General features: G+C 45.2%; 1 protein-coding gene across 1 annotated transcript in view; it reads left to right on the top strand.

Moving 5' to 3' along the window:
* Window positions 1–5,178: 5,178 nt before the first annotated feature.
* LOC306699477 (mannosyl-oligosaccharide 1,2-alpha-mannosidase IA) overlaps window positions 5,179–20,526 on the top strand; it is a 163,862-nt gene continuing 148,514 nt past the window's right edge. Inside the window, exon 1 of the mRNA XM_079164105.1 lies at window positions 5,179–5,833. Coding sequence (XP_079020231.1) covers window positions 5,264–5,833 — 570 coding nt within the window. The 5' untranslated portion in view covers window positions 5,179–5,263. The remainder of the gene's footprint in view (window positions 5,834–20,526) is intronic.

Below are 20,526 nucleotides of genomic sequence, written 5' to 3'. Positions count from 1 at the left end.
ATAATTGTCTTAATGTAAGTAATCACTGGGGGAAGTTTCATGGCGAAATCTATTAGTTGTTTTTTCCCTATTCACGTCGGGTGTCTCTCCAAGCGTTTTAACCCAGGACATAAGCTCGTGACAGAGTATACTTCACATTGTGCCATTACTACTTCTACCTAAGTAAAGGATCGGAGTACTTGTTCTCCCTCACAGCAGCAAACCGCCCACTAATAAGACGAGGCCATCCAACATCAGACGCATCAGGAATTAGGTGCCAGGGTCACACCTCGTCAGGTAACCCAGAATTCATTGAGGGGGTAACAGCTGGGTCACCATCTTCAATATGCTTCATCAGGTATCTCTCACATCATGCACCCAGGGTCAGCCCCCCCCCACCCCCACCCCCCTATTCCTGATATTTATGACTCGACATCAAGCATGCTGCCGAGAGCCACGATTCACAATGTCAGAGAATGCATTGCAGCGGTGCTTAAAGAAACAAATAGCGGGCGCGGAGACATTATTAATCTGGACACCCTGGCACGGGCCAATACGTCTCTGCCTGCTGTTTGATGTATTGGAGTGAGTAGAACACAGAGATGGACTTTCTCATCGGCATCTTGTTTGATGAATAAAACATCAGTGTGGGTTGGGACAGAATTGAATTGGCTATGGATCACGGCACTTATTGCGGTCTGTGACCCTCTGCATAAAATGGTTTCAAGACAGTCAGCTGTTTTAAGCCACGCCCTGCATACTTTTAGAGACAACGTGGTCACTTTTGTAATTGTTAGACGAATCCTAATCATCAGCTATTGCACTGTAGTCCGTCATTTAAACTCATGTCTTTGAGAGAAGAGTGAAAAAATGCTTCATCGCAGTACATCTGTCCTCTGATCTGTATTACATGCCGGCTGTGAGAGGAGAAGAAAGACACAAAATCATTGCCTGTACTCCTGGATGTATTCTGTGTGTGGTAAATGCCTCCCAACTGAAAACAACTTCACATGAAGCGCCAGATTTACCTTCCCCATGCTTATAATTTGTACACGGAGGAGCAGGATGCTGTCCCCCCCCCCCCCCCCCCCCCACTGATGAGGATGCTGTGTATGTGCGGTGAGAGTGAATGTAAAGCACACAACCTTTTGTAGGAGCCCTTTTCCTATATAGACCGGTTGTTTTCTGTGAAAAATGTCAGCACTTTGATTTCATCCGGGCCTGTTGGTGGTGGTGGTGAGACTGTATTGCCTTGCTCATCCATCCTTGTGATGAACTAGGCTGTCACCGGCTGGCGCAGCTTCATGCGAGCTCAACGACTGGACTCATGTATAACTTGGCCTTTTGAGAAATACTGACTTGACATGTCTATTAAGTTGTTGTTGTTGTTGTTTTTACAGAAAGGAGGCAGTCGGTATTTTATTTTGTTGGAATCAGCATAAACACATGAATAACCCATGAGGTGAAACCAATTTCAAAATGCCTCAGTGATTACAGTCATAGTAAGTATTAATTCATGTTTATTATTGGGGTGTTATTTAAAGGTACCGGACTACTTTATATCAAGAGGCGTTTCAAATTTTTTGTCCTCTCTATTTACATGCATGAGGGTGACGGAACATTAGAAACACCTCTCAATAAATTGTACTCCATTAGAACTCCACCACTAACTATGAACCTAAAGCTAAAATCTAAATATAACTTTATGGCAGTTGCATTGCACTGCATCAGGTTGTACAGGGTGTACCTAATAAAGTGGCCGCAGGGTGTATGCTGCACTGCAAAGAGTGATACAATGCTTATACTCATTCCACACAGACGCTGAGCCGTCACAAAGCCCCTCTGTCTGACTACAAACTGTCCTTTTGTCAGTGATAAAGCCCGTGAAATGCTTTATAGATGTACCTACTTTCAGAAGAAAAGCTCTTGGATCTGGAAGTAAAGAGGCTAATTCAACAGTTCTTCGTTCCCCCTCTGTTCTGTAAATTACAGACAGCCAGTCTGAACCAATTAGGGTTGCTGAGGGAGATGGCTTAACAGTGACAGTGTGGGGTCAAACGCAACACAAATTACCTTCAAATTAGCTCGTCCCACCATATGCACCTGACAAAAAAATAATAAAAATAACCTAAGGAGTTCCACGTGTCAGGTGTTAATAAGAGCCTACCATATGCTTTCACAGGAAATGTTCAAATTCTAGTCAACTTGTTTTGCCCTTGAAGAAAGTAAAAACGTTTTTTTAAACACTTTTATTTTGAAATCAGCATTACAACAGCAGAGAAGGAGACCGAGGGAAGAGAAGAGGAGGATGTGTGCTTGAGGCTCATCAAGAGTTCATTAGACATCACAGACATTGTCAGGAAAGTCAATGACACTGATGGTCCGCACTGAATACACTGATTGTAAGGATGTCCTGGGGCAACTTTTGGGCAGCGGAAAGACAATAACCCTCTGAGGACCAGCAGAGGCCGCAGGGTGGGATTGTGGGGTTGTGACCTGTAATTAAAGACCAATATTGAATCCGATCAGACCTTTATTTTCTTTGTCCTGCTTTCAGGTGCATTTGTTGAATAGTGCTGTGCAGGCTCTTCAGTAATGGCCGACTCACGGGCCCATCTATCTTATTAAATACTGACAAAACACTGTGTTTACACTTTAGCTTCTCTTTTGCTTATGTAAACATTATGTAAACTTGCTTTTCTAAACTTCCTGTGTACCTTAGTCCCGGGGACGATGCATAGAAGACAAATTCAAACAAATACATATAGCTGTGATTCAGTGTGTTGGATTTGAGCAATACACTTGAAATCAAGCATGAAACTTCATTCTTGACTTTGGAAAGAGTTTTGACGTCAATCCCAACTCGTGGTTCACTTTTTTAGCTTTGTCCAGATCTTTCAGTCTTCATCACACAGTCTTCATCAGCGGATTGATCTGCTCAGTCACGGAGAACAGCTACTAAGCCGTAGCATGTCAGCCGATTTGTCTCCATGACCACTGATCCAAGTCCATGCGCTGAAGAAGCCAGTGTGATATGGCTGAAAGCCCCAGAAAAAGCTAGTAAGTAGACGCTAAGATAAGATGCTTTGTTAAACTTGCTCAAACATCTTGATGACTTAATGTAGCTTATCCAAGGCCTGGAGTCTTTGGCTGAATTTAGCTTGATATAGATCATCAAGTTTCAGTTTTTTCTGAAATAACCCAAACTTTGAGACCCCTTGCGGGTGTTTTGAAGACATTTCCAGATTGCTTAGAGACGACCGTCTGCTGCACATTAAAACAAGATTTTTAAAAAACATTTCCTTCAACCAAACAAAGATAGCCATGGACTCTCCGTGACATGTTTGTGTATGTGAAGTACATTTATGTAAATAAGTTAGAATGGAACTGAGGAATAAGTAGAATTAAAAATGAATTTTGACGATACTCCAACTGACAAGCAGGTAGATGCGTCACTTCCGGCAACGGAATTAGTTTAGCCAATTCAAGTCTTGCAACGCGGTAAACGTGTTAAAAAACATCTTCAATGTTCATCTCACTATTTTAGTTTCTTTAAGGAATCAGAAAATGTCTTCAAACTTCTCGTGTTTACGTTTGTGGTCATCAACTCTTGGTAACCCAACACACAACAAATAAAATAAGTAATATTTATGTTACTTCTCATCAGGTGGGTTTGTCCCCACTGGGGTTCATCTCTGGACAATTAAGTCTTGCAAATATAAAATAAAGCGATTGAGATCTTGTACGGTGGCCTGTAAAATAAAAAAAGCAGTTGTTAGAAAGTGCTTTCTTCATTATATTGCTTGTTTAATTCTTGAGGACCGTTGAGACATCTGTGGCAGATATCTCTATCCGCTTTCTAAAAGCTTCTCCGGGATTAAACGAGCTCATTTTCCTCGAGGGGGGGGGGGGGGGGTGTGTGTGTGTGGATGTTGTTTTTCCTTTTTTTGCCTAATGTACAGAACCATCCAGACCTCTCTGTCCAAACGGCTTCACAGTGTTTTGATAAGCCGCTGTGAATATCCATCAAGACATCCGACCAGCCCACTGGATTGTCGAGCCTCTCCACCTCCTCGCCCCTCTTTGCCTGCACTATATGTTACATTGTTACATTTGCAGCCCTCTCTCTCTCTCTCTCTCCCACCCCTCGCTATTCCTTTTTTTTTACGCAAGCGGACGTCCACGGCACGGCGACACAAGTGCGCACTACAGGCGAGAGTGCGAGGCACTGCACGGCAGGCGGACGGACGGACGGACGGGCGGCGTGTACCGGAGCGACGACGACGCGGCGGCGGTGTGTGTGTGTGTGTCTGTCTTTTGTTGGAGACCTGCGGGGGGCGGACTGGACGGTGGATTTGTTTATTCTCTGGATTTTTGGATCAGGGGCTATAGGATAACTTCGCGTGGGACAAAAAAAAACAAACCCGCCTCGTTTCATGTCATCCACCGAATTGTTTCGCCCGGCGTGTTGACGCCAGCTGAGTGGGGGGAGAAAAAAGAAGAAGGAGGAAACGCAGGCTACTGGAGGAAGAGCGCGACTGACAGATAAGCGACATGAATACACACGCGTTTCCGTCCGCCAGCTGTACAGGATAGATGCGGAACAACACACGGCTGGCGATCTTTACACGTAGATTTCAGGAGCACATGATGCGGCAACGTGGGTCGGTTTCAACGGAGATAAGCGAAAGTGATGCTCTGCTGCACGCTTGAGGTTTGCACCGTTTAGGGGCAATGTGTTATTGACGATTGGAACGGAATAATGCATCGAGACACAACTTTATTCACAGACCTGACACACTGCGAAACGTTTCATTGTATCCTATAGAAGTGATACATTTGCTATGTTATAGTTATCCTTGAATATAGCGTAGTGCTCCGGTTGAACGCCGGTGCCGTTTAATCTGTGCTGCGTTCACGGTTTACGTCGACTCAAATCCCGCAACCCATCGTGATGTGCGTGATGTCGGCTGGATGAAACCTCCAAAAAAAGCTCTCGAGTTGTGCTGTCATATGATTGGTACATTGTTGGTGTAGGCAGGCCTAACCTTCGCTTATGCAGATACAATCGATAGCGAGATAAGAGCTGCTCTGGCAGGCTGTTTATGCAACTCTGGAAGTGTCAACTCTGGGGGGTGGGTGGGGGGTGCTTTAGAAGTCACGCATTTCTAGTTTTTACAGATGCCCCAACGCGGCAGTTAGGAGCCGCTCAGTAGAGACTGTCAAAACCACTGTGTAGTGTCGGAGAAGAATACTGTGAAGCAACGTCTCCAGAAAACTTTCAATGGTTTTCCGAAAGTTGCCCGGTGTGTCTGCATCGGGCATGGGTCTGCGGCTGTCCCAGAAGTTCGTGTTTCTGCTCTTTCTCTCGGGTTTGGTGACGCTGTGTTTCGGGGCCCTTTTCTTCCTGCCGGACTCCGTCCGACTAAAACGCATTTTTTTGTCCAAGACTGAGACCCAGCCGGTCACCGTCGGCTCCGGGTCCGAGAACGATGCCACACGGGAACACTTGAACCGACCCAAGGACCAGGAGCCCTCGCGGGGCATGACCCCGGGCAAAGGAGAGACCACCAGCACCAAGCTGAAGAGTCTGAGCCGCAAACCGACGGTCTCCCGCGAGGCCACCGAGGAGCGGCTCGCCGGGGGTAAAGCGCAGGAGGACTTCACTTTGCCCAGGTCCAAGACGGAGTCCGCCTCGGAGAAGGCGGCGACCTCCACCTCCGACCGCGCTGCCATGTCGGATACTTTCAGTTACGACAAATTCAAAGGGTGTCTGCTCAAACCCCCGCTGGGACGAGACACCGGCAGGCCGAGCGACCCCCAGACCAACGAGCGCCGGGAGAAAGTCAAAGAGGTAAGGGTGCAGGTGGATCGTGGGTAAAATGTTTGTGTCTGCAGGAAGGTGGACAGTTGACTTAAAGTAGCCCCGAGGGTTATGTGGAAGTAGTGATATGTTCGTATTATAGGAAGTCAAGATTGAGGTTGAGTAGGAACAAAAAACAGTGAAGTCGTCTTGGGGTGAATACTGGACAATATAATGTGAATATTTTCTAAATCTATCAAATGAGCTCAGTCAGTCACGTGACATCACTCCCCCCCCCAAAAAAAAAAATAAGCAGTTTTTTCAAATGTTTCTCTCAGAGCTTTTGAATGGGAGCATGTTTACGCTGTCAAAACATGACAGATAAATGTCAGTCTGCCATATTCAGATATAAAAAAACAACAACAAAAAACCAGGCATGCACAGTTGAAAGAAGTAATTATATTTCCGTTGTTGAATTTGATTAGTCTGTATTTGTGTGACAATACGGACGAGCAGCGGGACAGTTGTTTGCCAAGCTCCTGTCAAACAGATAAAATACATCCCTCTCAATCATATTGCTTGTCCAAATTTACCCAGTGTGTTTGCCTTCCTGTAGATGCATTTCTGTTGGGTTTCTATTGATGAAGACGGAGAACAGTGACAGGGGTAAAGATGAGCTGAGTGATGTTCCTGCTGTTTTCTAGAGATGTTCATGAAGCCTAATATAATAGAAAGCTGTGTTCAAAAGAAACAACGTGAAATAACTGTTTATAATCTGTCCGCGGGAGAACCGTGGCATTGCTAAATAGGTGCTGCTCTGAGCAGAATGCAACGTATTGCATGTTTTTCTTCTTATAACCTCATTGTGTTTGTAAAATAAGCAGATCAAAACTCATTCTGACCATTCACCTTTTGTGCAAGTAATCATAAGCATTATCAGACTACCATATTTGTCTTTTGGGAGCTCTTAAATTGCGTTCCATCAGGTGATTCAGAATGATAACAAAACAAATGACGTGACACTCCGGCCAGGAGCTCTTCAAGCTGTGTGCCAGCTTTTGTTGAGCCCTGTGGGTCCAATAAGGGCTCCAGAGTGGCAGCGTCTGTGGATCACACATCTGTACCCACTCAAGGCAAGTGAGGGGGAGGAGGGAGGAAGGGTTAGGGTGTGAGGCAGCCATTGGCCAGATGGGTTTCAGCCTTGGCATGTCACACGGATAAGTTCCATTGTCATTCTCACTTCCAGCCTGCTGTCGCCCTCTGTGCGCTGCTCACATGCCTCGCATACCTAGAGGTGATGTGCGACATGATAACTGAGGCGTCCGAGGACTGAGAGGGTTGCTTGGCCCTCGTGCACCGAGCTCTCTTCACTGACTCATTCTCTGTTGATCTCTCTCTCTGCAAGAGAATGTCAGTGTGACTTTGCTCGCGCGGCCCGTTTCAGCTGAGCTCGGAAAAAATTCCCGCCTTGAGGTGGGGGCAGGGGGGGTTAAAAGTTGTTTTTCCACCACGCCCTCCTCCTCCCAGTCACAGTCGCAGAATTGCAATTGCGCTTCCTCGAGCGAAGACCTTTTCATGAAGGCACCGACGAGCAGACGGGGCCCCCGCTCATTCTCATTGCATGGTCATAGCCCGTAGTGCATTGCTGTGGTTTGCTGTTGCCGATGCTTCAGTTTCCACTGTCTCGAGTCTGCTGGCAGCGTTCCAGACGGCTTCCTTCTTTCCCGGAGGCTCACATTCGTGCTGCCAGCACGGGCTGACGCATAGTGAGCCTCTGCTTTGTCCAGGTTTACAGATGTAAAACCAAGTGCTAACTGTAACAATGAAACATTTTTTTGATTTTCTTTTTAGCTGTTTTGATGTATATTTCTGTGAAGCATGACATATCATCCAGACTTTCATTTCTAGTTGTCCCTCTCAGCTTGTGTTGTGATGTACAGACAGAGCAGCTCTGTAAAAGCAGTGTTGTTTTTTGTGTTCACTGTAAATGAATGCAGGGAGAGGGTATCTCCCCCCCCCCTTCCAAAGCCAACAGAAAGGGTCTGGTCCAGCCCACTGAGTGCCTCAATGCCCAAACTGTGAATGAGCATCGTTTTTTCTCTCGACTGCCAACAACTAGAAAGCAGACTCCCCACCTTCCTCCTCTGTGTGTGCACCCACTGCCAAGTGAGGGTGAAACGAGGGACAATGACAGTCTGATGATCACACTAGGCAAATATTTGAAGGCAGCCCCCCACCCCACTAGCTGGGCCTCCACGGGATACCAGGAAGTACTGCCAAAAATGGAGAAGGTGCTGTTTACCTCTCCGCTGGTGGATAGTTAATTCTCCCCTAAAAGTCCTCAGCTGGATGAAGATGAGAGAACTTTTTCAAACGTCTTCCTATTTGTAATTCCGGGATGTCATGGCTCAAAGAGTGTCGCCGCTGCCTCATTGGCTCCAGGCGTAGAAGAGGCTGGATGGCAGGGGCCGACACCACACAAACGTGTCCTTTTGATGTTTGATTCACTCAGGTTACAGCTTGGAGTGCAGTTATAAAACGCCCGATGCAGAGCGCAGAAGTAGCGCATCCCGAGCAAATGAAGGGAGCTCCCTGGGCGGCTGTGGCTCAGAAGTAGAGCGGGTTGTCCTCTAATCGGAAGATCTGCGTACCGATCCCCGGCTCCTGCACTGAGCATGTGTAAGTGTCCTTGAGACAGAAGATGCCGAACCCTTAAATTGCTGCCGAAGCCTGTGTGTGAGCATTAGTTTAGATCTGGATGGGCAGGTGGCGCCTTATATATGGCAGCCTCTGCCATCAGTGTATGAACGTTTTTTTAGTGTGAATGTTGACATGTAGTGTGAAGCACTATAAGTGGCCGGAAGACTAGAAAGATGCCACATAAAAGTCCATTTTAACTCTGCACCTCCATAACCTCCAGATTGCTCTCTTCTGTCTCTCCACAACATCACATCTATCAAAAGAGAAGTGTGCAATAAAGGAGGGTCACTATAAAGCCTGAGACTTGTCCGTTAGTTGCATTTTAACAGAGATGTCCCAGTGCAGTCAAATGAGGATCTTTCCTTGAAGAGATTGGAATAAATTGTATAATGTGGCCTCCAATCTGATTCATTTACATGAGGATAAGGTAGGTACAGTATGCCGGTACCAATACACCAGGACCCTTAAAGTGATGTTTGATACTTTTTTCCTTCTTCATTTAATTCCCATCATGTGAATGGAAGCGTTCAGCTGCGTAAAATCAGTAAAACCACCACATTTATTTCTATCTTGACGCCACGGGTGTGTAGCATAGCCGTACTTTCCAACGTTTTGGTGGCATGTCGGCTGTGAGCTAAAACCACACAAATACTCATTCTTTTCTAGATCTGGGTACAAAAATCGTTGAATACGGGTATCGCTTGACTGCAGACGTTTCGATAATACTCGGTACGGAGCACCGATACCCGGCCCTACACGAGGAGATGGTAGCGCTGGCAGGGGATAAAGCTGACAGCTGAGAGTACAGCAGTGAGAGGACAGACACACTGCAGCCTCTTGTGGCAGAGCCTCCTCCAGTGGAGCAATAAAAAGTCTTTAGGGCTTCTTTGTTCTGTGTGTGTGTGTGTGTGTGTGTGTGTGTGTGTGCACTGGATGGCTTATCTAAATGATCAGGTGCTTGGGGATGACTTTGGAGTTTGACAGTTTCAGTTGGAAGGCTTGTCACTGTGTTTATCCATCCAGTACTGAAGCCCACCTGCATCACTGTGTCGACTAACAAGAATAAAACGAGATACATCTGTTCAGTTTGTAGAGCGATTCTACTTAATGGTCAGATGGATGTGCGTGTGTGTGTGTTTAAAACCAGAATAATAAGCAGTAACATGGAGAAATGGAGAAAAACAGATGGTTAGGAAGCACAAAATGGTTTGATCCACAAAGTCGGTACAAATGTAACAAGAGTTTCACAAAGCTGACACACCTCGTCTGTACTAAGGAAACGTCTTCAAAATTCACTTTAATGTGAACAATTCTCAGGTTATTTGCTTTTTGTTAGCTTCCAAAAACGGGAACCGAACACTTGGATCTTAAATTCATGAATAGTAATAATAAATCAAGGAGGTTTGGTTCAGAGCAGTTGTGTGTTGCTGAAAGACATTTTAGTAATGTTTTCCTCCAGTTAGAAGGATGGTCTCAGAGCCACCGTGCAATACATCTAGCTTGTTTAATATAATACACTTACGTTTTAAATGTTCTTGTATTTGCTCTTGAGACACACCCAACTATCGAAATTTTAGATCAGTCAACTTCGTCTGTTTGTTTGTTTGTTTGTTTAAGAGCCGGAATCAAAGGTGGAGTGTCAAGCGTTCCTTTTACAGTGTGCAAGGAGTGCCGCTAACTGTGGACAATATCAGATCATTTGGCCTTCGTATAACAACCAAATTGTCGCATTACACAAACTCTCACACACCCAAGGACACACAAATCCAGCACAAAGCTGCAGAAATAGATGAGCTTGTAGCCCAGACCTGAAATCCCCTTACAGCAGTAATGACCTGTGAGCTGGGTGTCGGTCTGAATAAAGTGCTCCCGTTAAGCCGGCGCCTCCTGGCCGGCTCTGACCTCCCGCCCCCCCCCCCCCCCCCCCCCATTCCCCCTGCTGTCTCCAGCTACGAGCCAGGTGCGCCAAACAACCTTCAGTCCGAGCAAGGAAAATGGCCGCCCGCTGAGCGAGAAGAAAGAAACGGAAGATGAACAAAGTCTTAAGAAAAAAGGCTCACACTCGCTCTCTCTCTCTCTCTCCGTCTCTCCCAGCGCTCCCGTGGAGCTGGAACATTTGTGCTTTTCCTCTCCTCTGTGGATGCTGTGCAAATGTCAGCGGCTGGTGTTTGGAGTATGAGCCCGTCGTTGTCTTTGGTCTGTTTATGCGGGGGAGTGAGCCGCTGTGCCCGCTGGATATTGATATATTGTGCAAGTCAATGGCAGCCGAGACAGATATTATCAACCTGTCAATGCTGCCAGGCTTTGATGGAGGCCTTTTACCGCCACACAAGAAGGAACCGAGTCTCAGCCGTTTTCTGAGACGTGTCTTTTTCTATATTTACACTGTAGGCTTTCAGTCGCTTTCACCCAGGGCTGCTTACAGTAATGGCGACGGGACGTCTCGGGTTGTTAACATTATGAGCGGCTAACGACACTGAGTGGAGGGCAGGGATGAGTGTACCACCTGGTGTTGTACTTCTACTGTGAGAGCAGCTCTCACTTTATCCTTCCTCCTACTTTCACATTTAACTCAACTGGTTACCCTCTTAAAAGAACATAAGAACCACTTTTAAACTAACCGTAGTGAAATCAAAACTGTTGATACTATTCAGGACGTTGCAGTGAAGCCACCGACGAACAGAGATCTTTATCTAGGAAGTAAACCAGAGGATATGTCGGTGCAGAACGCATCAAAATGAGCTCAGACTCATTGCATGCAACAGTGACGGTGCATGCACAACGACTACTTGGTGTGAATATAAAAAGAAGAGCATTGCATAATGTAAGTGCTGTAAGTATATTTGCATCTATCACGTCGTGGGCGGATGACCTGTTCTGGCTCCACAGCCTGTAGATAAGTTTTGAAACCCTCAGAGAATCAAAAGTGTGACATTAACTTAAACGATGCTCAGAAGCTTCTATACTACCTGCAAAGTACATGTCTGAACAAAAAACACACACTGACTATTTACAGATTGTTTGTTCTACATACCTGCCATCGACCCACTAATTTAAGCATCAAATTCTGAGAAATGGTCACGGGTAATGATTACTCTGTTAGTAACTTTGTGTCTGTGCGGGCAGAATAGATCGTGATTAGCACTTGTCGTGTAGCCTCGTGTGTATGTCTTTGCTTATGTTTATGAAATACGGACTTTGCTGCATCGCTACTGTCGGGCATCCTGCTGCAACGCTTGAGTTACTACATGCTGACCCGGTGTTGACCGATGGAAATCTTGCTTACTGGCGCCTACGATTATTGATTTCTTCCTTCGTGGCCACCCCTCGTGTTCTGCTCCCTTTTTTTTAGGCATTGCATAACAATTAAAAACAACGTAGCACAGATGACCCTAAAGGTCAAAACAACTGCATCCAGGAAGTCTTGTATTTCACAGAATAACAGCAAGAGGAGGAAATGTCAGGTAAAAAAAAAAACAAACCCTGGGAGCTCAGCAGAGAAGTTTATTCTCCAGCGGGTGATAAAAGCTGATTAAGCAACACAATACCAGGCCTTCTCCCCCAGGCCATCACTGCAGGAAGAGAGTGATCGGGTGAGATGGAAAAGAGGAAAAGGGAAGGATGTGAGTTAAAAAGGGGGGAGATGATGTTGTTTTTTTTGTTTTTTTTGCCCTCACCGCAGTTCTCTCCCTGCATTCCCTTTGTGATAAAGGCAGCAGCTCTCTCTGTTGAGGCATGCTTTGTGTCTGCAGATACCTCTGATGCAAGGGCCTTCACACACAACTCTTTGCACAAGTTATCCAGCTACAAGATGCACGTAGGCCCTTTTTCTTTTGTCCAGGCATGCTTGTTTAATTTTGTGTGTGCTACTTTTTGTGTACTGTGCGTGTGTTGGTGGCTCACAGGCAGAGCGGAGGATTATATCACATCTTGAACCAATAAAATGCCTTAAGTGTCCCTCTCTCTGGAGAGGCCAGTCAACTTCTTCTTCTTCCTCGTCCAAAAATTAACAACAGTGGGGTTTATATATGCCGTATAGTGTGTGTGTGTGTGTGTGTTTGGGTCACGTGAGCACAGTAAATCTTCCTTAGCAGTTTTAAAGGCACACAGCTTGTATATCTTTGCTTTTCCTGATGACGTGGCCTAGTCAACAGTTTGCAGATGTTTTCCCATCATTGCACATTATAAAAATCCCCTTTTTTCTCCCTGAAACTCGCCCCTTGTTGTTTGCTCCCGCACTTCCATACTTGCGAGGTATAAAAATCAGGCCTGACTCCAGTCTATTTGTTTACCCCGCTGTCTGTTTACTATAGCGTGGGGGTGTTGCGTCACTTGCCAGTAAAAGCAGAGGGGGGGGGGTCACGTACCGGACCAGACATTTGCCCACACTTTGAACACCTTCCCTCACAGAGCAGAGGCTCAGAGCTGTGAGGGAGCAGCGCTCTCGGCAGTGGCCGTGTGTTTTTTTTTCTTGAAACTTGATTTCTGCTTTTTTTTCGGATTTCATCAGCCAGACCCTCAAAAAAAAAAGTCAGTCTGCCCTTCCATTGCTGTGGTGTGGCAATGAGTCCGTTGGAGGCACATTTTATCTCGAGTTAACCGTACTGCTGACATAATGGGGTCATTGTACTTCCTAATCTTGGCTTCTGAAGGCCGGTGATTCCTGGGGAAAAAAACACACGCGCATTCATTCCCGACTGGATCCTCTCAAGTTCCACAGTGTTCCCCTCTTTTTGATAACATCTCCCAACATCCTACATAGTTTTTGTCTCCACTTAAACTGTTTCTCTCTAGTGTGCTCATCATTGTTAGGCTTATACATTAAAGTGGGCTAATGGCCATGTTTCACACCGTGAAATTCGGTACAGGTCAACAATACCAAAACATTTTCTTTTAACTAGAACATTTTACACACAACACAATAAAACTACTATCTGGTCTCCTTCCTCCTCCTCCTCCTCCTCCTCCTCCTCCTCCAAAACCCGCCCATAAAACCTCCAGCAAAGCTTGAGAACGCCGTCGTGTGTGTTTGTGTGTCTCTGAGGAAGCACGTGTGAGACGTGTTGCCCAGCCCATTTTTGCATCTCCCGTTACACATTTTTCAGCGAGTGTGGTCTCCCTCGAGTTTTGAAAAGTGTAACCAACACATGCCACCGCTTTCAGCTTCCCGTTTCCTCGAGTCTGACCCGCTGTGACTTGAACGAGCTTAAAGGGTGTTGCAGTCTCTCTCTCTCTCTCTCGCTCTCTCGCTCTCTCTCCCAGATGCACCCTCAGTTACCAAAATTTGGCACCGATTGACTTAAAGTGAGTCGGTACTCGGTTGTAACAACTCTGTGTGTGGACTCCCAGCATCCGACAACAGCACACATGCTTTCAGCTCAGTCATGTTTTTGCAAGCTTCAGTGTGTGTGTGTGTGTGTCTGTGTGTGTGTGTTTGGCATGTGTTTGTTGTTACAGAAAGTGGAGAAGATGAAGGATCCGGGGATGGCCTTGTTTGCTCCATCCCCTCTCTTTGGCCTCCCTGCTCGTGCAGATTCAACAAATAGGAAAGAAGTGGAGAGAGAGAGAGCGAGAGAGAGAGATAGTGGCCTAGATGTAACCAGCAGTGTATCCGAGCCCCCAGCTGAGTGTCAGCCCCCTGCCTTTATGCCTGCCTAATTGGTCAGAAAACATGCGTGGCTGTGTTCACGGGGTTAATGGCAAGACATTAGAGTGGACTAGGGGACCTGGCTTGTCCCCATTTGTCTTCCTCCTCGTCCCAATTGTTGCTCATCCTTTGTTTGGCTCTAGTTGCAGTAGATTTTTATTTAATTTTTTCGTTGGAACTGTCACTGATTCTGTCTCTGTTACTCAGTCTTCCTCTTCGTCCTCCCTCTCGTTCTTCCTCCCCTGCGTCTCGAAGACGAGTGGCCCCGGGCCCCGCTCACTGTCACTGCTCTCCCTCCTCTTCCTCATCACCAGAGAGCCAGCGTGAGCTGCCCGGCCCCTGTCGCTGCGGATCGGCCCGTCTGCGTTGCCGCTATCGTGTTGTGACATGGCTTCAGCCTACTTTCAAGATGGCTGAATAATGCTGTCAAGCTTTTGACCTACAATTTAGGCGGATCCCCGGAAGACAACATCATCTTTTATGTAGCGAGCCCTTGTTGGGCATGAACGTGTTTTCAGCCCCCCCCCCCCCCCCCCCCCCTTTCGAGTGAGGACAATGGCTGTGTATGGAAAGCCTACCAGAACGTTTTCATGGTCAACAACACAGTGCTGTCTGGCTTTCCGTGGGTTGGGAGGGAAATGTGTCTCCCTAGTGATTTTCTCCTTCATCAGCATCAGTGGGCAAATAGTCATTAATTAGCCGAATGCTTACAAGACCATTTTAGCCAGAGCTGGGTGTATTTGTTCATTATATCACAATTAAGTCCCTAATCAAATGGCAGCAGCGGTGCTCAGTGCTCATTAGGGAGCCATATAGATTTCTCTTGGTTCCATCAAGGTTGGATGATGGGCCAGCTAGATAATTACAATTTCCAGCCGTCCGAAGGAGGTGGAAAGACGGAGAAATAACAAATAAACTGATTTTGATAGTCTTCTAATGAGTTTGTGGGCGGGAGAACAACTAGTTTGCTGATCGTTGCAGGTGACGGGCTCTTGAGCGAACGTCTTGTGCGTTAATATTGCGCTGGACGGATGGGGCTGGGTGTGGAAGAGATGGGTACATACGGTGCCCTTTAATATATAATACATAAAACCCATTCAAAATGTATTTTATCTTGACCAGAGGGAACCAAGTCAGCCCTCTAAAATAACTAAAAACCCCACGTTCAGGATAGCAGCTGTCATAGTGTGCTCATTTCAGAGCTTCTTTAGAATTCTATTGGCAGGAAGCGTTTGCTTAAAAAGTTCAGCTAAACCCTTCACGTCAAAACGCTCATTGTCATTTCAATCTTGAATGATTGTAATTTCTTTAAAAGGAGCATCTGTTTTAGAGGATGTAATCTCTCTAAACCTTTCATATCCTAAAAAAAAAAAAAATGATTCATGTCAGAACTCGTTTTAATAGTGTGTGTGTGTGTGTGTGTGTGGGGGGGGGGGGGGGGGGGGTTCCTTTTTGTCTCTCAGAACCAAACTCTTTTTGTATTTTCATTTAGAGAAGAGCAGATGGTGATGCGGTGTGTTTCAACAACAGGAAATGGGCGCTGTCCAGTTTCAGTAGTGACTGTGGTTAATGTTTTTTGGAGAACTCCAGATATGTTGTCGAGCTAACCACCGTTTGTGCACGCAGAGGTCATTATGATTCATACATCGGTGGTTAGTGCGAGGAAGGATTTCCAAAGAAACAACTGTTATTCACTTTAGGTTTCACGAACATACTACAAGTAAGTGAAATTACAGCGAACCGATACTGATGTCATATTGGGCTGGTTTGAGTCTAAAACAGGGCGGTAGTATCTGAGAGTTCCCCTCTTTCAAGCCTCATATGATTAATATCTATATATATATTCAAAGGTATTTTACACCCAGCGTTCGATATCAACAAAGGTACATTTAACAAGTGACCCCAGTCTAATGGCTTGAGGCTACTTTCTTTATCTAATACTTCATATTATTGATTTATTTGGCCATTTGTGTCCTTGATTAATAGGTTTAATGTCAGAGATAACTGCTTCTCACAGCCAGTGGTGGCATCCTCTTAGATCTGACTAGCAGTAGCAATTTACGATAATATAAAACCGAGAAAATCAACCATTTCTCACTTTGGAAAGGCTGAAAAATGACTTCACGGATTGATCGATTATCAGAATAGTTGCAGACTAACATTCTGTTGATCAGCTCATCAATTAATCGAGTAATTGTTTCAGCTCTATTACTCAGAACAAGTAAATAAGTGACATTTGGAATGCGGCTTGATATTGACGGGCTAAAGGGCAATTTACAGGACGGACACTACGGACTGAAGTGTCATAAAATCAATCAACCAATCAGCACAGAGTGGAGGAATCCGTTCCATTTATGAGACGATGCTCAAGCTAGGGTGCTTCTGAGTCCTGCAAATGATCCAATTAGGCCTTTTTATGTGCTAACCGTACCGATAGCTCGATCCATCTCTTGAGTTAATTCGGCCCGCCATTAGAGTGGAAACCTGCTGCTAACCAAACGTCCCCCAGAAGATGTGGCCCCTGGTCATCGGCTCTCTCATAATGATTTGTCTGCTGTGGTCTCCCGGACACAGCGAGAGCAATGACAATGGAATGTGTGTTTTTTATAATGACATCCCTGGATGACCCAGGACAGAGATTGTGGCTTCCACCTGCAAAGGGAACAATTATTGTTTCGGGGACTGAGAGCCTGCCACTTTAAATCATCTCCAATTCAAAATGCTAATTGGAAACGGCGGTTGAAACGATAACGACAAAGCATCAAATAATATAATAATAGTGACAGATTTGATATTAGAGCCTCAATTAGAGACAAAGGTTTATATATAATTCACTCGCCGAATTGACGTGATATGAGTTGACCCCAAAACTGAATTCCTGCTGAATTTTACTAGCGCAGTCAAACATGTGAGATTGGGTGCGTGCCAGGATCTCCAGAGTTCTCCAGCTCAGGCTTGTGGCTTAGCAACAGTGGAGTTTATTTTTACTTGTTCGCTCGCTAGTCTCAAAAGCTTTAGCTCCTTAACTGCCAAGTGTAACAGACACCATATTAACGAGTTTAGTTAGTGCTGCAAGAGCCAGTTTGATATGTGTAGTCACTGAGCTGGGAGTGAGGCATGCAGACGAACAGCCAGGTAAAGGTGCTCTGTGGGAATGTAAGCTATTTGAAAGATCCAAACAAACACATGGAGGCACTTCTCTTAGTCTTAAGAGGGCCTGAAGTCCGCAGCACAAAGCATGTCAAAATACAGAATTCAGAAAGGGGCTTCAGATGTTCAGAAATGCAAACGTTTCCCGTGCTCTCTAAAGAGTAATTTAACATCAACAGAAAGTCTTGTTGCGATGTCGCTGCATTCCCAGATCTCAGCAATCACTTTGAGATTACATTCATCAAAGTGGTTGTAGCTACACCCCCATTGTAATAAACCATAGTTTTCCAAAGTCTTTTGAAAGTAATATTCAACAGTTGTCAGAACGCAGAATGCAGCACGGCGAGATATAAAGCATCCGTGAGCCCCCCCGTCCCCCAAAAAACCCAGATCAAAAGATGACTTCAGGCTCACGGAAAAAGCTTAGTGAAGGTAAATGGAAAACAGACCCATGTCGAGGGGCTGTAGAGAACACTGTGTGTGTGTGTGTGTGTGTGTGTATGTGTGGGGGGGAAGCTGTGGCTTGACAGGAGAAGTACCGTTGTCGTTGTATTTTCCAAGTAAAATGAGATGGATGGTTGCAATTAATTCTGCAGTGACCATTAGCTCAGCACAATCCAGCAGCAGGACGCCGGAGCGTGTGTGTGTGTGTGTGTGTGTGTGTGTGTGTGTGTGTGTGTGTGTGTGTGTGCTGGTGTGTGTGTGTGGTTGCGTGCTGGTGTGTGGTTGCGTGCTGGTGTGTGTGTGTGGTTGCGTGCTGGTGTGTGTGTGTGTGTGTGTGGTTGCGTGCTGGTGTGTTTATGCGCTTGTGTGATGTTTTAAACAGTTTGCTCGTGGACCTTTGAGGCCCACTGAGTCTTTACAGGAAGCAGCTATGTGCTGACTAGAGCGAATGACGGCCGAGGGGTCCATCCAACATCTGCCCCAGATTCTGCCTGTGAATGTAGCGAAGATCTTGTTTTGTGTGTTTTTTATGGTATTTTACAGTATATATATATATATATATATATATATATATATATATATATATATATATATATATATTTTAGTTGTTGACATTGGAGGCACTTAAAATGCCGTTTTGTGGAGGCAGAGGCAAACAAGCTGTCAACCCTTTTTTGAAGATACAAGAGGTTGTGAGGGCATTTTCCCAGAGAGACACATTTAAATGCGACTATATTTCTTTGCAAAAAGCGACTACACTCCTGTCAAGCCTGAGTATTCGGCATCACTGCCCCTTCAGCCTGTAAAGCAGAAGAGTAGATCAAAAAATGTGTACACTGTAGTTCTGGTGTTATCTCATCATTTTGGTATTTCGTTTTTCTGCGAGCTGCAACCTGTTTTATAAACGGTGAACCTCGAGGCAGCTGGTTTGATTGCTTCTTTAGATTCTTCAGGATTGCTTTTCAAGAGTGTAAAGTGTTATTTTAATTGTATCTTCCTAACCCACTCCTCTTACCACCGTCTCGGTCCTTTTTAACTGAACAACAGCGTAATGTGCGCAGAACTTAAAGCTCTGATCAGCTGTAACTTTTGCAAGTGATCCCCCGTTTGACCCTCAGGTTGTCTCAGTCGGACCGTCTCGCTGTAATTGAATCAGATTGTGGAGATATTTGCAGCTAGGGCAAAGGTCATAGGAGTGACAATATAAAAATGAAAAAGGAATCAGAGTTACAAATTGATATTCGAGGCATTGTTTCGAGAGTCGCTGCAGAAAAAAGATGGAAATTGCAGATGCTGCAAAAAAAAAAAAAAAAGACGCCATTTGTGTCGTATTTTAATTAGAAAAGAGGAACTGGACTGGAGGTGTGCAACGCTCTGATTGGCAAGACGGACCAATTATTTTCTGTAATCTACAGTGTAGACATATCTGATGCAAGTGTTTTTAATCACGGCTGTAAATGAAAGCTTCCGTATCTGATCGCGACCTGTGACGTGATGTCACTTCTGTTGCCCTCTGTGTGGCCTGTGTAAAGACTAAACCAGTGAGAAGGCAGCGGGCTGTCACCTAACGATACGAAGTGGATGACTTTTATTTATGGTCGGCCTCTTCAGGGGATTGTTTGTGTAATTAAAAAAAAAATCAAGCCTGACAAAAGCCATGTGACATGACTTTTTTTTTGTACTACTGTATTTCCATAGTAGAGCTATAACCGAAAGCAGTAAAGCAAGAAGTTTCATTAAAAAGGGTCTGTTTACAAAAACAAAAACATTAAAATGCATCTGGGCGGATGCCGGCGTAACTTTGTGACCTCAGTGCTCTCCTTGATGTGCTCCATTCATAAGTGATGACTGTATTGCACCACAAGGGGAGCTTCTCGTCGCGCCGAGGATACTCGTCTGTGTTTTTGTATTCATCGAGGCAGCGGGCCAAGATTCCATAGCGCGTGTTGTCACTCTGCTCGGATCTGAAGCGATGCCTACAACAGCAGCTCTTTTGCACACGCAGGGGTCTGTTGGCCGCGGGGAACGGACTTATTTTAGCAGGGAAGTCGACACATGAGTGAACTTACAATGCTAACAGCGCTAAAAGGAGCTAACAGAGCAGAAAAGCCCAAACCACAACAAACAAAGGGCTCTTGTTGGGCACAGGCTGCAGGCAGTTGGCACCGTGACAAAAAGCACCATTCATATTAATGCAAAACTGTTTTTTCTTTCTTGATGTTTGGAACCATCGTCCCCCCCCCCCCACCGCGTGGCATCACATACCAATCTGGCAGCCATGTCCTATCAGAGTTGCTTAGAAACGTTTTGGAGACTTGAAGTTAACATTCAGTGTGAACTCGAACAACATTACTTCAAGACCGTAAAGTCTTAAGGGCTGAGACTAATGGTTACTTTTATCAATTAATCTGACAACCGCTTGTTGTTTTGATTAATTGTTTAGTCAATACAATGACAAAAAATGTTCCAAAGCTCAAATTCTACTTGGATTTTGGACTGTTGGTTGGATAAAAGCTAAAGAATTTAATTTAGTCACAGAAGACAAAGGCGTATCCAATCAAGGGAATGTATGGCATTATGTCTTAAAATGCAATTTATCAATATGATTGCATCAAAGTAGTTGTCGAGTTCTCCCTTTTTTCTACTTTATGTACTACTTAAGTAAATAGGATTAAATCCATCTGGTGGCTGATTGTCATTCCTGCTGATATCATTACAGGATTTTGTTAAATTAGGGATTTGTTTTGCAGCGCTCTGTCCTCTGTGGGAACAACTTGGTTGCCTCGAAACAATGTGCGCTTAC

The sequence above is a fragment of the Pholis gunnellus genome (genome assembly GCF_910591455.1).
Source record: "Pholis gunnellus genome assembly, chromosome: 8".
Taxonomy (NCBI): domain Eukaryota; kingdom Metazoa; phylum Chordata; class Actinopteri; order Perciformes; family Pholidae; genus Pholis; species Pholis gunnellus.
Note: the sequence above shows the minus strand (reverse complement) of the source record. Positions and strands in the feature narration are given on the sequence as shown.